Here is an 18,754-nt window from a genome sequence, read left to right as displayed (position 1 = left end):
TATAATCATTCAAAATCAGTCAATAACCTTTAATCGGAGGTTTTGGGGGTGGGCGAGCAAGAATTTCATAGGGGCGATGGTCCCGGAGGAACCTGGTGCCCAGGATGGAACTCGTAGCCTAGAGTTTTATGTTATAATCATTCAAAATCAGTCAATAACCATAACCCAAGGGGTTTTTTGGGTCGGAGAGTACGAATTTCATGTCAACGATAATGTCCAAGGTACCTGGTGCCCAGAGTTGAATTCGTCAGCTAGAGTTTTATATTATGTTTATTCAAAATCAGTCAATAAGCATTACTCGGTGGTTTTGGGGGTCGCTTATTAATAATTTAAAGACGGCGATGGTCTCCGAAGAACCTCTTGCCCAGGGTGGAACTCGTCGCCCCTAGATCTTTATGTTTTAATAATTTAAAATCAGTCAATAGCCATAACTCGGGGGGTTTTGGTTGTCGCTGAGCACGCATTTTATGACAGCGATAATGTCCAATGTACCTAGTGCCCAGAGTAAAACTCGTCGTCTGGAGTTTTATGTTATAATCATTCAAAATCACTCAATAACCATTAGACTCCAAAAGTTGTTTTATAAAATATAATACATAATGGATAATTTTTTTTATTTATGAACATGGTTATTTGCTTCTGGCCGTTATCGTTATTAACCGTTTATTGATGAAAACTCTAATTTTAATTATGTCTTTACAACATTCGCCAATAGATAATGTATTGTTATTAAAGAACGGTCATTGTCCTTATTAACCAGGAAAAAGGATCTTCACGACAATGCCCGGTATGTAACGTCAATGTCCAATTTACAGTATTGTCCGTACCAATATTGTCCCTATACATACAAAGTAGGGATGGGAAAAACCTACCGGTTTAAACCTAAAACCGGTTTTTTTACTTCACAATAAACGGTTTTACCGGTTGTTTTTTGTCCCGGTTATAACCGGTTTTTTCTCTTTAACCTTTGTCGAGCGGTATAATTTTACGCCGGTAACAGACGGCATAGGTACAATTGTACCTGTTATATATTTTCTTAAAAATTCGTTAATCTAAAGGGAAATATTTGTTAGTTTTAAGATAATATTATTTATTACTAGCATTATTGGTTAAAAATTGTTTAATATTGCTATAAGTAACTAATAATATTCAGTAATTTGTTCTTATGCACACCACTGCACTGTGGTGAACTCACCCAGCGTAGCTGGGTAAGACCACGAAGCAAGTAGGCCGCGCAATTTTGACCGATTTAAATTTTCGCGATTTAACATCGTCATAATTTAATTTAAACAAAATGGGCGTTAGCGTTAGATTTGGTGGCAATAATCATGAACAAATTAAAGATTTGTTAAAAACTAATACGCCTCAAAATACAATTAAGACAAAAAGGTCTGTTTGGACACAATTTGAGCAATTTTGCACAGTAAGGAACTATCAGTTGAATGATAATACAAGTATTCAAGAAATTGCAAAAGTTCTTGAAGATTGGGAAATGAATATGAAGAAAATGAATGGTGAAGATTACAAGGAATACTCTGTTAAAACTATTTGGAATGTAACAGCCAAAATGATTCAAGAAAAATATTTTTCAGAGTTTAATATAAGTTTTAACCCGTTTATCGACATTGAATTTAAGAAGGCAAGGGACGTGAGAAATGCAAAAAGGAAAGAGTTACAAAGTCGTCCCGAAAAAAGAAAACAAAATGCTATAGCGCTGGATGAAAAAGAGTATTTGAGTATTATAGATTCGTGCGATGAAAATAATCCGCTAGGATTAGAGATGAAATTTTTTCATGTTGTCTCTTACGAATTAGCATGGCGCGGTGGTGAGGGTGTTCATTGTAGAATTGATTATTTCAAATATGAAATAAATAATGCCGGCAAAGAAACAGGAAGGATTGAATATAATCCAATTTTTACCAAAACATGCCAAGGTGGTCAAAAAAGTGTTCGGATTCAAAATGGCTGACACCAAACATTAAAGATCCAGAAAGGTGCCCAATAAGACTATATAAAAAAATTATGGAGAAGCGTGGTAAAAATTTTACCAGCGATAGATTTTTCCTTACCCCAAATCCATACTGGCAAACAGGTAATGGAATATGATATAAAAATACTCCCATTGGACCAAATGAAATGGCTAAATGGTTGAAGAACTCTGCAAAAAAATGCGGATTGGACACACAAAACCGAAAAATAACAAATCACTCAAGCCGATCCAGTGTAGTATCTCATCTTGTTAAGGCAGGAATTCAAGAACAGGAGGCAATAAAAATAACTGGACATGCCACAGCTTCTTCGTTAAAACCTTATTTACAAGTTAATGAAGAACATCATAAAAAAATTATTAATAAACTTAAAACAACTACTACAACTGAGTGCATTGCCAGTACATCAACTGCGACTGTAATTAATGATACTTAAAGTGAGGACAGATTAGACGTTACGAACGACATTGGAAAATCGCATATTATAAAAATTGTGTTTTTAATAATTGTTCATTTTCGATTTACACAGTTTTTTATGTATTAACAATATAATAAATAAATTGGTTCATTTTTAAATCATAAAATAATTTATCTATAACCTACTTAAGACATTGATCCTAGTTGTCTTAAAAATATTTCAAAGATGCCCGCATTTACTAATAATACATATTGGTTCACAAAATAATCTTTTCAAATACCACTCGTCCTCTAAATTTTGCTTGATAAATTTTTTCGTTTTCATACTTAACCCGGGAGTAGTCGCGTTCACTTCTGTAACGTCGATAGTCGCGTGTGAGATTCTATCTCAAAATAGGAATTTAAAACAAATTTTTATTTTGTACTATTTTTATCTACTTTTTATATTGAAAATATATATTACTAACAATTTTATTAAAAAAACATGTATTAACGGCCACCTGCCAACATCGACCACCTGTCCTAACGGCCAGTTTAAAAATTTCCCAAACCAATTATATGTAGACAACAAAAACTGGCAATACCGTCCACCTTTCTATATCGGCCAATAGTTCTTTCATTATTAGTGGCCGTTACTGACAAATTTTACTGTACATTTTACGAAAAAGGATGAAATGTGAGATTCTATCTAACGGCGCGACTACTCGCGGGTTAAAGCTAATTGGCTCTCCCCAAAGCCATAAATTCCACAAAAAGAAAAAGAAGAAAAAAAAATCCTACGCATTACTACACCCTTCCTCGAGGCACTTACGAAATTTTTTCAAAATTGCAAAATTTTTCATCAAGTTATCGCGAGATTATATCTCACCGCGCGACTACTCGCGGGTTAAACTTCCTTAATTAGGGTAAAATCATTCAAACAAACCGAAATGGATAAAATCACTCGTCCTTCGGACTCATGGTATTATCTTTGATAATTTTTTGAAATTATCACTACTCGTAATTTACAATTAAATGAATATTATAATAATTATAATAATAATCTATATAGAGTCGGAAAAATAAAAGAATACCCATGAACAAACATATAAAACACGCTGTATTTTCCTGTCACCGTGTCACAAAGAAAATTGTCCAGTGCAAGTACATGTAACAATAATTATTACATGTACTTGCCCTGGCCAATTTTTTGTGTGACACGGTGACAGGAAAATACAGCGTGGTTTATATGTTCGTTCATGGGTATTCTTTCATTTTTCCTACTGTATTTATTATTATTAGTATAATGTTACACTAACTACATATTTTCTAGTTTTTAAATCAATTTGAAAATATGTATCAACTCAAATTCCCTGTCAAGCGTTGATCCTTAAAGTCCTTGACGTCTTGTCTTTTCAATATCGCTCGGATCTCGCCGTTTTCTTACAACAAATGAATAATGTTATAGCTAACATGCGGTTCCGAGAATATAAATGATGAAGATAAATCTGTTTGCCGGGCTGCTTCCTACACGGTATGGTCAATGTTGGCGGACTTGCTGTTTGCCTTATTTCGTATAACAGAGCAAGAATGATGTATTGCTTCTATCGGATTATATAAGCCTGCGTAACATGGAGAAGGTAAAATATAGTGTATGTACGATATTCTAGCAGTTTTCTTAAGTTTGATGGTAAAAGGCAGTGCCGGTTTAACCTAACTTCGGGCCCTGGGCGCTGGAGGTTTAGGGGCCCCCTTCATTGCTATTCGTTGTCAGTTTTTTAACAAGAAAACACATGCATTAACTGTAAAGGTTTATTGTAAAATCCATAAAATATATTTTTTAAACAAGCAAGAAGAATAATAGCAAACTTAAAAAATAATCCAAAAAATACATTTAAAATCATAAATATAAAACAGAAAGTTCCACAAAATAACACATGACAAGCAAAAAAACATTTAAAAAGAAACAAAGAAAAAAATTAGACAACTTTTTTTCATGACTTGGCATTCGACAACTGCCTATAATATTATCACAATTCAGTTTCTCCAGTTCTTCATTGTCTATATACAATAGTGATAATGCGTCAAGTTTTCTTGACCCAAATTTGACCTTAAATAGGTTTTTATTCTTTTTAAAGCCGAAAAAGCCGCTCGCCTGACGCTCCGTAGTACGATCCAAACGATCAGCAACCATCAGACGCATGCGCAGTTAACAGTTAGCGCTGCGCAGTTACCAGTTAGAGATCGTAGACTACGAACACGCATGCGTCTGATAGTTGGAAACGGTTGCTGATCGTTCTACGAACAGACCTATTAGAAATTGGTATCGTCAAATAAATTTTCAGTAAAGTTAAAATATTGGGAAAGGTTGCTTTTACATCCTGGAAGAATCAAATAAATTGTATGATGTTTATTCAAATTTTAGCATAACGTTACAAAATGGCTAATTTCATTATGCAAGTTCTCTTTGGTTTCATCAACATCGTTTTAATGTTTCTCGCATAAAGTATTAACTGGCTTCGTGACTTTTCCTTTATCTGTAGATTAAAAAAACATCTAAAAGCTGATGTTACATCCTTGTAACATTCAATTCGCGATTCTGAAAACAGCGACTAATTTTCTAGACTCTAGATTTTCTGCGCGAGCGATTTTTTTGTCGCTGCGACTACAAGTCGCAAGTGGAGTGCTATCCTTAGAGGCCACTGTATAATGCCAAATTGCAATTATTGTAATCGCTTTACTTTTGAATGTTTGAAAAAGTGTGTACCTATTGTTGGGGTATTGGCATTTTCGAGAATAATCTATTCTTTATCTATAAATTAGATTTATGTATTTATTTTTGTCTTTCGTTTAACTATTTTAACCCGGGAGTAGTCGCGCTCACTTCTGTAACGTCGATAGTCGCGTGTGAGGTTCTATCTCAAAATACGAATTTAAAACAAATTTTTATTTTGTACTATTTTTATCTACTTTTTATATTGAAAATATATATTTCTAATAATTTTATTAAAAAAACCTGTGTTAACGGCCACCTGCCAACATCGGCTACCTGTCCTAACGGCCAGTTTAAAAATTTCCCAAACATATGTAGACTACAAAAACTGGCAATACCGTCCGCCTTTCTATATCGGCCAATAGTTCTTTCATTTTTAGTGGCCGTTACTGACAAACCTTACTGTACATATTACGAAAAAGAATGAAATGTGAGATTCTATTTAACGGCGCGACTACTCGCGGGTTAAAGCTAATTGGCTCTCCCCAAAGCCATAAATTCCACAAAAAGGAGAAGAAGAAGAAAAAATTCCTAAGCATTATTACACGGTTCCTCAAAGCACTTTTTTTTCGAGGCACAATTTTTTCAAAATTGCAAATTTTTTCATCAAGTTATCGCGAAAAAGGATAAAAATTGAGATTCTATCTCGCCGCGCGACTACTCGCGGGTTAAAAGGACTTATTTTATTCCTATTTTAAAAAAACTTATTTTGAAGCCGAAAAGTGAGATGAATTATTATTTAAGCCCCACAATTCAAAATGAAATTATTAGAAACTAAAAAAACTCTGTTTGTGCGATTATTTTGGATACAATTCGAGACATGGCCATTGATTGATAACTTACACACTTTTTACCCACTACCTGTGTAGTTTTTAATCAATGACATGCCGAAATCTGACAAATTTCTGTAATTTTTGGAAAAGGGCCCCCCACAAACACTGACACGGGGCCTCTCTGGGGCTAGGCTACGGCACTGTGTACCTATAGGCGTGAAGAGATGTAGCAATAGAAAAAATGTCGTTTGCAGTGTATTGGCGTCTCTGCGTATGATTTTTTTCGGAGAATATGTAAATTATTTAGCGACTTTATTTTTTTATAATTAAAAAAAACGGGCCCCTTCGGGGCCCCGGCTCCTGGGCGCCCGCCCCAAGCGCCTAGTGGTTAAACCGGCACTGGTAAAAGGTACATAAGGACCAAATATTGTAAGGTTGGAAACAGTATTTCAAGCGGCTATAAAAATGTATTCCTTTTGTCAGGAGAAATTTCATCAAAATTAAACTACACTTTTTGGGCCAAGGCGTGAGTATGTGTCGGCCGATTTAATAGATTTTGTTTAAATAATATTCATTGCTCAATCATGCTAAAATAGGGTTTTTAGTTTATTCGTTAAAAAATAGCAAAAGGTCATTTGACATAACGGGAAGTACAGTTCCCATTTGGCGTTATACCTAAAGGACTGACAATTTCAGCTTATAAGACAGATGTTTTCCAATTTTTCTATAAAACTGCTTTGGTCTCAGCTTTATAGAGAAGAGGCGGGGCAATTATACGACGCTAGTCTAAGTGACTGAAGATTTTAGCTTTTTAGACTAAAACCTTCGAAAATTGTCTATAAAGCTGGATTTTTCAGCCTTATAAAAAAGAGGGTGGACACATTGTATTTCATTAATCTAAGAAGCGCTTCTTAGCTAAGTGGCTGGTTTCTTAGCTAAAAGTCTGATTCTCTAAGAAACTACCACATAATATAATTCAATCATCGCTAGAACAGTGGAGGAAACAAATATCCGGAATGGCAATAGACGTAGGCGGTTGTAAATGTCTAACAACTTTGTTTTTCGCAGATGATCAGGTAGTCGTTGTGGCGAATGATGAGGAAGACATGGACTACATGTTTAGAAAACTAGAGAAAGAATATGAAACATGGGGCCTCAATAGATATGTCAAAGACAGAGTATCTTGAAACAGGGGATGATAAAGAAGATCCAGATTTAGAAATAAGAACCACAAAAACATGTTAATAATACAAATATCTCGGATCTATAATATCTAAAGATGGCATTACCAAAAAAAAACATCGAAAACAGAACGCAGCAGGGCATAAAAGCGGTAAACATACTAAGCTCATCTACTATGGTCTAAAGATATAAGACAAAAAGACAAAAAACGAAATTGACAATCTATTGTACCTTGGTAGAGCCTATTATAACTTACGGGGCAGAAGTTTAGCAGATCACGAAAAAAGATAGAAAAAGGATAGAAGTAGTAGAAATGGATTATCTAAGGAGAGCGTGTGGTATATCCAAAAAATATCACATCAGAAATGAAGATATTAGAAGGAGGACAAATACGGTATATTTCAGTGTAGATAGAATTGAAACGAGACAACTAGTGTGGTATGGTCACATGAGACGAATGGATGAAGATAAATGGCCAAAAAATCTTTAAATTACATACCACAACAATGAAGAAGAATGGGAAGGCCTTGAGTTGCCTGGGAAGAAAATGTAAGGCACATCATGAGAGATAGAGCCATCAAATAAGACGAATGGATGGACAGAAAAAGATGGCGGTCGAAATTCTAGAAGCGGTAGAGGCTGCAGGAATCTCGCTTATAAATAGATAATAATAATCTGATTATACAGAAATAAATACGTGATGAAAAATCGTACTACATAATTGGAAATTAAAGTCATTAAAAAATAATATTATGGCTATATGCTGCTGAAGAAATGCTGATAATTGACAAACAAAAATTTTACACGGTTTTGCAAATTTGTTTTTGGTTTTTTACATACTGATATATACCCATTCAAAATATTGGCGGATTACCGTTCCTCACTGACTTTACTTTATTTTTGTTTCAGTTGTTCTGCAGAAAAGTATAACCACCTCAGTAGACTTTACTCTAAGTTCGTCAATTGATGAAGCCCTAGACGGGGAGTTTTCAAATTTTCAAGACTGTGGGCCTCACGTTTTTAATAGTAGGCTCAACAACGAAAGTCTCAGTTTGAACTGGACATTTCAGCATAATAAAGAATATAAGAAATCAAATGTAACATTTCAGTAAGTATATTTTCTCTACATATTAGCATTTATTTGTTTAGCGATAAAACAAGAACAACAAAAATAAAAAAAATAAGTGTTAAAAACTGTGTGGACTAAAATTTTGCCCCCTATACTGATACCTAAAGATTTTACATGACTAAGCAAACTTGATTATCAAACTTCTTCACTTATCTGAAATACACCTTATCATTCTTCCTATAACAGGTACAGCTAATAAAAGAAAAGTAAAAAGTTTTGTTGCCACTACTTACTCAAATTTTTAAAATCTCAAAGAGAACAGCAAAAAATCGGAAGATTATTTATAACATCGGCTCGATAACATGTTCAATTTGAGTCACCCAAAATCTCAATTCTTTGATACCTACCGTATTTAACTTGGATGAGTGAGTTTTTATATTGGAGTGAAAAATTCACTCCAATAAATAGATCAGTATATTTTAAATCATATCTTGGACGCTTTCTCCGATAATTTAGTTTATTTTCGCTTTTTTGGTTTGACACGGTTTGCTGATTGTCACTTTTATAATAGTATAGCATCCCATTGTTTATGGGATGGGGAAATTACAATTACCCTGATATCTGCCCTAACTAATTCCAAGACTATCTTTTTTCAGTCTGGCCATTTATTTTTCTAAATTATGTAGTTTAGCATATTGATAAATACTTTTTATCAGAGCATTATGCGACAGCATAGATATTATCAAACAACGATTCAACGAAGATACATTGAACCGAAATGGAGAATACCTTGTTGAATTACGTACCAAAAATTTGTTGATAATAAACAACACGTTTTTTCCACATAAACCCCAACACAAATACACGTGCAAAACACGCAAGGCTAACAATTAACAATAGACTATATAACTACAAATACAGAATTCATACCCAAACAAATACTAGACGTAAGAACATTAACATCACCCAATATCGGATCAAACCATAAAATGGTGCTTGGAAAATTTTTGCTCAAAATACCACAAAACAAGAAAAAATCACCCAAGTGCTTCGAAAAACTAAACATAGAGATAACCAAAACAAAAAATGGCTGTATAAAAGACGTTTAGAACAAAGATTTGAGATAAATCCAGTAACAACAGGTGAGGGAGTAAATGAAACATGGGCAAAAATGCAATATAATATATTACAAGCCGCAGAGAAAAGTATAGGAGTCATAAAATTTAACCTGCATGCAACAAAAATATCAAAGTCCATGTTCAATACTGAAATAAGAGATCTAACGTATGAGAATAGGAAAGCATACCTTTAATACTGCACTAACAAAACACCAAACAATTACCAACAATACAGAAATACAAGAAATTACATCAATTCTAAGATAAGAAATATAAAAAGAGAATATTGGACACGCTTTACTAAAAAAATGGAACACGATTTGAACGGGCCCAAGGAAAAGTTAGGAAATTACTAAAAAGTAGGAAAAACCCGATTAACGAATATAGAAGTTTAAATAAAAGAAGCAGAACAGTGGACCACCTATATAGAAGAACTATATATAAGGAAAATACTATAATACCTGAAGAATAGGAAGAAACAGGAAATTAAGACGAATCCAACAAAGACACAGAACTAGAAATCACAAAAGAAGAAATAAGGAATAACATACGTATATTAAAAAAAAAAAAACAGAAAAGCGCCAGGACCCGATGGGATACCAAATGAACTCCTAAAATACGGACGAGAAACCTTATTCGATAAGATAGAGATCCTTTTTCAAGAAATAATATGTAGCCAGCGTATACCAGACCAGTGGAGGACGAGTATAACAATACCTATACACAAGAAAGGAAACAGCAAAGACCCTAGCAACTACTGTACCATCACCAACAAAAATACTTGCCAATAAAATAAATGAAGAATACACAATACGTGAGGAACAAGGGTTTCGGCAAAATAGGTCCACAATTAAGAGACGCCATATTCATATAGCCAGACAAATTGCTGAGAAAGCACGGTAATATAATAAATTTGCATTTGTGTGCTTTATAAATCCGACTAAGGCCTTCGATTGTGTAAGATTGAAGGATGTGCTAAGATTGCTAAAGGAGAAAAATCAGCCCAACAAGATGGTATGGATAATTAAAGATATCAAGGGAATCAGACAAGGGGACAGCTTGAGCCCATTGCTTTTTAATGTAGTACTGGACAGAATCATAGAAAGCATTAAAGGTACTGGAAAAGGATCTAAGATGACAGAAAACAAATAAAAATCCTCTGTTATACTGATGACGTAATCTTGATCTTCGATAATGAGGATAACCTACAGCGAATGGCACAAACTTTCAATACAGAGTGGCGAAGAACTACAACATGGAAATATCAACAGCTAAGACAAAATCCGTGGTAGTGTCAAGGGAACCCATAAGGTGCAAATTAGTAATTAACAACGAACTAATTAAACAAGTCTCGAGATTCCAATATCTGGAAGTCGAAATATATGTAGTTATGGAAATGTTAAAGAGAGCGTCCGAAAGCAAGAAAATGAAGACAATTACTTGTCAGGATGTCTGAGGGATGTCATCTGGAGAAACAAAGATATGAGGCTGAAAGAGAAAGTACGCATAAATCACGTGTAAAACCGATCACCACGTACGCGACAGAAACAAGATATGACACAGCAGAAACCAAGAGGATACTGAGAACATCCGAAATGAGAACGTTGAGGTCAATAACTGGGAAAACACTGAGAGACAGAATACCGAACGACAGAATAAGAGATCTCTGTAACATACAAATATAGTAAGGTGGGGAAGACAGAGACGACGAAAGTGGAATCAGCATGTGACGAGAATAGACAGCGAGAGAATAGACCGTATAGCCAGGGATTCGAAGCCAACAGGCAAGAGATCAATGAGAAAGGCCCTTTAAAAGGTGACGAGATAGTTGGCAGTCAACATCACAGCTCAAAATCGGTTAAGAACAGCCAAGAGGCCTAATATAAGAATAAGAAGAAGAAGACAAATACATTTTACGTTTCACGTTTCAATTTTTAAATTCCTTTCAGAGATTCTTCCTCTACCTATCAAAAGTCTGACGCGGAGTGAGGGCAAATACTTATTTTTCAATTGTTGCAATGATTATAATAGGGAAGAGTGATGGAGTAGTTTTCGGTTTTCATCGCAATCTAAAAGCCATTTAAATTTATAGTATCCAGTAAGAGACTGTTCTAGGAATTTTCCTTAAGGTATATCTTGATACTGAAGATGCTGCCCGACATCAGAGTAAGATATGGGAAGAAAAACTTTAGTAATTAGGTAGGAAAATGGCTCTAGGAAAAAATTTATCCCAGGCGTCAAAAGATTGGGAAATAACGATGATTCACGTGGGCAGGTTAGAATCCCTGTAATAGGTATATCTTCTACCGGAACATAAAAGAATATCTCCCGCTACCCTCATCATATAAATATGTATTTATCCTAGGCAGATTATCGGAGAACAGGCCATTTTTGGGAAAAGTTATTTACCAGCAATTTTATTGTTGGAATCGAATCTTATGATTGTATATATTAATAATATAGGTATGCAAAGTCCGCAGATCCCTCTCTCTCTCTCCTGTCGTCTCCCCATTACTGAGGATCGTGATTTCTTCCAATATTCCTAACAATGTTTCTCCATTGGTCTCTATCTGCAGCTGCTCTAAGAGCTTCGCAGAATGAGTTTCCAGCTGAATGCTTTATTTGGTCAGACCATCTAGTTGGTGATCGTCCTCTTGACCTTCTCCCCGGAACGTTTCCAGAAACAATTAATTACTCAAAACTGTCGTCACCTCTGCGAACCTCGTGATCAAAGAATTGCAGAATTCGTTGCAGATATATTGTGGACAGCCTTTTTTTAATATTGAGTTGGTTTAGAATGGAAACGTTTGTCCTATGAGCTGTCCAAGGTATGCGCAGCATTCTTCTCCAGCACCACATCTCAAAGGCATCAATTGTTTGGCGCTCGCATGCGCGAAGAGTCCAAGTCTCTGCTCCGCATAGAAATATTGAGAATACAAGGGCATTCACCAGTCTCATCTTGATATTTTGAGAGATAGATCTGCCTTTCCAAACTTTAGTTAGGCGACTCATCGCATTTTTTGCCATACCAATACGTCTCCGAACTTCTGATTCACAGTTACCATCGTTAGTTATACTAGACCCGAGATAGACAAAGGTGTTTACTATCTGGTATTCCTGTAATATGTTAGTCAGTTGAATAGTGTCAAATCTGTCGACCACCATTATTTTTGTCTTAGCTTTATTGATTTTCAGACCAACTTTATTGCTTTTGTACTCAACTCTTCGCAGAAGATCAAACATTTCTTGCTCATTTGCTGCTATAAGTGTAGTGTCATCAGCAAATCTTAAATTGGAGATTTTCCTAACAGCTACTGTTACTCCACCGGCCCATCCTTCTAAAACCATCCTCATGACATGTTCACCATAAATGTTAAATAAGTCAGGTGACAACACGCATCCTTGTCTAACACCTCTCTCGGTGAGAACTTCTGATCTAGAAAGTCCGCAGATAGTGTGCTACTTTTTTTATAAACAAAATGGCCCCCTAAAATCGTGTTTTTCTCAATTTTTGCTCTATAACTCCAAATTTTTAACCCTACACCAAAAACACCCAAATAAAAATTCACTGTAATTAAATTCTGCATAAAGATGTGTTTTTCCCGATTTACTTCGACGAAAATTTTTCCCGGAAAATGCCGGTTTTTCCAACAAAATCTTTAATTTTCAACTAAAATTTTAGATAAGTAATTGTTCATCAATAATTAAATAACTTAATAGCATAAAAGCTCTTTTCGTATAGATTATAATTCCAGAAGCCGATGGAAATTGAATGAACAGTTTAGCAACAATTGAATTGTTAATTAAAAATTTACGGTCGCTATAATAACCACAATAATTAGGATGCATAAGAATAACTATGATTTTTGTATAAAAAGACACTGTACCTATCTAATGTACTTTACAGAATTGAAATTGGACTATTTAAACAGCCTCAGGATTATTTTCTTTATAAAAAAAGCAACACACTGTCTTTGGACTTTGCATACCTATATTATTAATATATAGAATCATAAGATTTGATTCCAGCAATAAAATTGCTCGTAAATAACTTCTCCTTGTATTTTACTAATTAGCCCAGAGTAACTATAATATTACGTATTATACTGTGTCAAAGCCAAATGGAATAAATTTATGGATTTTGGATAAAAAATCCCGAAACAGGTTAATTTTTATCTGTTTAAAATATAATTTTTTGGCATATACATCATCCGCCTGAGCGTGATGATGTAATCGATGATTTTTTTAAATGAGAATGCTCATTTTTAAAGTAATTCAATTCTAAAATGAATAACCATTTTCAATTTCGTTGCAAAACGAAAACACAGCCGAACCATATTCTAGTCCAATCAGAGAGTGCCGCAAGCACCCCTACCGGTTTCGAAACTTATTAGTCTCTCATCAGGAGGCACATATGCTGCTCTCCCTGATCCAACCAAAACAAACCCCAGCGTGCAGTCCCGGATTGCAACGAACGAAATGCCATAGATGCCCTAGCGGCAACTGCTAGCAAAAAGACTAAGTTTTCACTCTAATGGCATATAAAAATTCTCTATTCAGTAATATTAATATTATAAAAGGTGTTCCAAATTTTTTAAAATTAATTGGAACAAACAGAAGAATATGTGTAATTTATTTAATTCAAAATACATAATACTGCTGTCAGAAAGGTGAAATAAAATGTTTATTTCGCATATAAACTTTGGTTTTCACTTAAATTAAATCTTCAAACTGCTAAGAGGCAGGTGGGTGGCAGCTTGAGCATTAAATTGAAGCGAAAAGTAATATTTATTTGTCAAATAAGTTTTCTTACTGCAGTAAAATTTGAATTAAACAAATTATATTCATTCTTGTTTTTGTGTCAATTAATTTAATTCGAAAAAATAATTTTTGACTCCCTGTATAAATATTTTTGTTAATGTCTATATTACTAAATACAGAATTGAATAACTTTTCAAATGAGATAGCACACGACCCTTATAATCATTTAAGAAAAATCATCGATTACGTCATCCCGCTCAATGGATGACGTCACTAGTATGATATATTTTACGCTAAAAAATCATAATTTAAAAACAAAACTCGGCCTGTTTCGGGCTGTAATTTTAAAATCGCCCATTCAAGAAAAAGTTTATTGAATCGTTTCATTTGCACCACACCGTACTTACATCATATGCAATCTCTTAAATAGATAAAATCTAGTCATTTTTTACATTATGTAAATATAATACTACATTTTTAAGGACAAGAAATAAGTAACTATTATTAGTATATCAACATTAGTATGAAACAGATAAAAATATCAATATTATCACAAAAAGGAGACCCAATTATTATTTCCCCTGTATACGAAACAACGAACCTCTGCTATTTACCTAGGAACTTGTGTAAGTTTACATTGCGTTACCTCTTTTGTTGAACTTCGACCCAACGTTATGCTTTTAGATCGTATCAGTAAAATTGAATCAAAACATCGTAACTCACTTTTCTGTTTGTACTCTGTAATCATCTCCAATAACAAAAGCTGTCTTTACTAGGTTGTGTATCGAAATAGAATAGGACCAAAATCTCGAAAAGTTTTATCCGATCGGTCATGTTTGAAAGGAAAATGTTTCTAGAAAATCATATGGTGGAAACAAATGAAATTCATTATGTATAAATGAAATTCAAACATAAAAGAAATGTATAGTCCAGAAAGCCACTGCGCATCTGCTAGGAATAATATTCTAATTCGGATTTTTTGCACAATCTTACTCAAAAAGGACCCATTTTAAGAGATTTGCATGTTGCCAGGACCAAAAGTTGGTAAAAAATTTTTTAAACGTTTTTTTTTTGTTTTTTTCCTAAAATTATTTTTTTTCATGGATCAATTTTTTTTATGTTTTTTGGATCATTCCAAACAGATAAGGTCTTTAGTTACTTTTCTCTAAAGTTGATAGTTTTTGACATATAAGCGATTAAAAATTGAAAAATTGAGAAATCGGCCATTTTTAACCCTCAAAAACTATGTGAAAAACTGAAAATTTGAATGTTGCCAAGGTAGGTAGATATTCTCTAAACATCGATTGATGAAATCCCGAAGAGTTTTTTGCAATAAAATATCAAAAACCCCTTTGTTTTTTAATTGCATGTGTATGCAGGATGGTGCAAATGAAAGGGATAAATTCGTTATTTCGTAAACCGGCGACTTTATGGAAAAATCCCGAAACAGGTCGATTTTTATTTTTAATTTATGATATTGTGAGATATATGGAATACTAGTGACGTCATCCATCTGGGCGTAATGACGTAATCGATGATTTTTTAAATAAGAATAGGGGTCGTGTGCTAGCTCATTTGAAAGGTTCTTCAATTCTCTATTCCGTAATATAAACATTTACATAATTATTTATACAGGGTGTCCAATAATTTATTTTTTTTGTCAATTTCCCAAATGATTTATTTATTAAAAATTTTTTGTACACCCTGTATAAATAATTATGTACATGATTATATTACTGAATAGAGAATTGAGGAACCTTTCAAATGAGCAAGCACACGACCCGTAATCTCATTTAAAAAAATCATCGATTACGTCATCACGCCCAGATGGATGACGTCACTAGTATACTGTATATGCGACAATATCATAACTTAAAAATAAAAACCGACCTCTTTTGGGATTTTTCCTTAAAGTTACCGGTTTACGAAATAACGAATTTATTCCTTTCATTTGCACCATACTGCATACACATGCAACGGTAGAAAATAGTGTCGCGCACGCTTGATTGTCAATTAAAAAACAAAGGGGTTTTTGATATTTTATGGCAAAAAACTCTTCGTGATTTCATCAATCGATGTTTAAAGAATATCTACCTACCTTGAAAACATTCAAATTCTCAGTTTTTCACATAGTTTTTGAGGGTTAAATATGGCCGATTTCGCAATTTTTCAATTTTTAACCGCTTATATGTAATGGAGAGCGCTTTACTAATTTTTGCTCCAATTATCGTTTAGTTATTGGTGGAACCATCTTCCCACATAAAAATATTCACAAGGTAACATGGACTGCACCTGGTCATACAAGAGAAAATCAAATAGACCACATCGCCATATCAAAAAGATGGAGATCATCTCTTCTTGATGTACGAAATAAAAGAGGAGCAGACATGGCAAGTGACCACCATCTGTTAATTGGTACCATTAAAATCAAGCTGGCAAAAAACAAAACCACAGGAAATACCAACAGACCCACATATAATCTAAACAAATTAAAAACGCTCCCAGGAAAACACGAGAACGTGAAGTAAATATCTGGGAAGATTTAGCAAATATTCTGACAGAAATAGCTGAAGACACACTGGCTAAAAAGAGAAAGATAAAAAGGAATGAATATCAGATAAAACTTGGAATCTTATCGAGGAAAGAAAACAACGAAAAAAAAAGATAACTTGCAAGCAAGAACTGTAGAAGGAAGACGAACCGACAACAAGAATATGAAACACTAAATAAAGCAGTTAAAAGGAATGCAAGAGGAGACAAAAGAAGGTGGACTGAAGAACTGGCAAAACAAGCAGAAACAGCTGCACAACACAACAGGACTGGAGAGCTGTACCAAATTACTAGACGATTAACAAAAGATGGGCCCAACTGTTCGAACATTTTAAGATCCAAGACAGGTGAATTACTTACTACAACGGATGACCAAGTAGAGAGATGGAAAGAGCACTTTCAGGAGATGCTAGGCACGCCCAGGGATAACGCAGATGAAATTGTTGAACACCCGCAGAATATAGACTTGCATATATCTTGCGAGTCCCCTTCCAAAACGGAGATAATAACAGCTATCAAGTCTCTGAGAAATAACAGGTCTCCAGGAATCGATAACATTGCTGCCGAACTACTTAAAACTGACCCGCATTTAACCGCTGAACTTTTGCTCCCCATAGTCCGAGAGGTGTGGGAAACAAACCGCATTCCAGCGGGCTGGAAAAAAGGTAACATTATTAAGCTTCCAAAAAAGGGCAACCTCACACTGTGCAAAAATTGGAGAGGAATAACCTTGCTTACTGTCATAAATAAAATTTTTACGACCATCATACATAATAGATTAACAAACAAGGTTGAATTTCGAGCAAATCCAGCAGGTTTTAGACCAGAATCTTCCTGCATAGATCACATTAATACTGTGAGGGTAATAATGGAATAATCGGTTGAATGGAACACACCTCTATACATCGTTTTTGTTGATTTCGAACGAGCCTTTGACAGCCTATCTTATGCCGCTATATGGAAAATTTTAGAGCTAAGAAACATTCCTCATAAAATAATTTCGATTATAAAGTCACTGTACACTGAGGCGACGTGCAGCGTGACACACAATGGGATCAACAGTGACGAATTTGACGTACTTACTGGAGTCAGACAGGGATGTGTGCTTTCTCCGTTTCTGTTTAACATAGCTCCAGACTATGTTCTCTCCAAACTAAACTTCGACACAAAAGGGATACAATGGACGTTAACCACACGCCTAAGTGATCTGGAATTCGCCGACGATATCTGCCTGTTAGGACAAAGGTTCCAGAATGTGGCCGACCAATTGGAAACACTATCCACTGAGGCCAATAAAATAGGTTTAAAAATCAATATTAGTAAAACCAAATCCATGAGAATAAACACAAGGAACAACACGCTATTTAATATCGACAACATGCAGATTGAAAATGTGGAAAACTTCACGTACCTCGGAAGTGTCATAACAGAAAGCGGAGGTAGAGAAAACGATATTCGTATGAGGATACGAAAAGCTCAATAAGCATTCAGCATGCTTAACCCTGTTTGGAGGTCTGGGGAATATACTACAAAGACAAAGATCCGAATATTCCAGTCAAATGTTATATCTGTTCTACTCTATGGATGTGAAACCTGGAAAGTGACAAAATCCCTTACAGACAAATTGCAGGTCTTTGTTAACAAACGTTTACGAAGAATTGTCCGTATTTTCTGGCCAAACACCATCAGAAACGAAGATCTGCTACACCTGACCCAACAAAAGAGGGTAGAAAATGAAATAAAATCCAGAAAGTGGGGGTGGATAGGTCACACACTCCGAAAAGATAGTTCCAGTATTGCAAAAACTGCCCTAGAGTGGAATCCTTAAGGTGATACAGTAGCGATCAACAGGTAGCCAAAACGCGTTCCAAGATTGCGGCTATAATTTTGAATATTTTTTCGAGATATTTAGCACACGTATTCGTAATATAATAAAGAATGGCGGTCCAGAGCCCAATTTGAAAAATATATTAATATGTGGAAATTACTCTATAATTAAATACAATATTAAAAAAACGAGCCTGTACCGCCATTAAGAAGAACAAAAAAATACACTTTCTTCAAATAAACGTTTTTATACGATGCCTAGATTGTGTGTCATTTTGGAACTACTAATGAAATAAAAATTTTTAGTAGTTCCAAAA

At 34.6% G+C, this 18,754-nt stretch overlaps 1 protein-coding gene across 2 annotated transcripts in view; it reads left to right on the top strand.

Annotated features, from left to right (window-relative positions):
• Positions 1-18,754, top strand: part of LOC114334182 (uncharacterized) — an 883,857-nt gene that overhangs the window by 624,608 nt on the left and 240,495 nt on the right. For both annotated transcript variants that reach the window (XM_050641876.1, XM_050641875.1), the window contains one exon: positions 8,022-8,220. In XM_050641876.1, the coding sequence (XP_050497833.1) occupies positions 8,022-8,220 (199 nt within the window). The remainder of the gene's footprint in view (positions 1-8,021; positions 8,221-18,754) is intronic.

This window comes from Diabrotica virgifera, chromosome 1, assembly GCF_917563875.1.
Source record: "Diabrotica virgifera virgifera chromosome 1, PGI_DIABVI_V3a".
Taxonomy (NCBI): domain Eukaryota; kingdom Metazoa; phylum Arthropoda; class Insecta; order Coleoptera; family Chrysomelidae; genus Diabrotica; species Diabrotica virgifera.
This window is presented reverse-complemented; position numbering and strand designations above follow the sequence as displayed.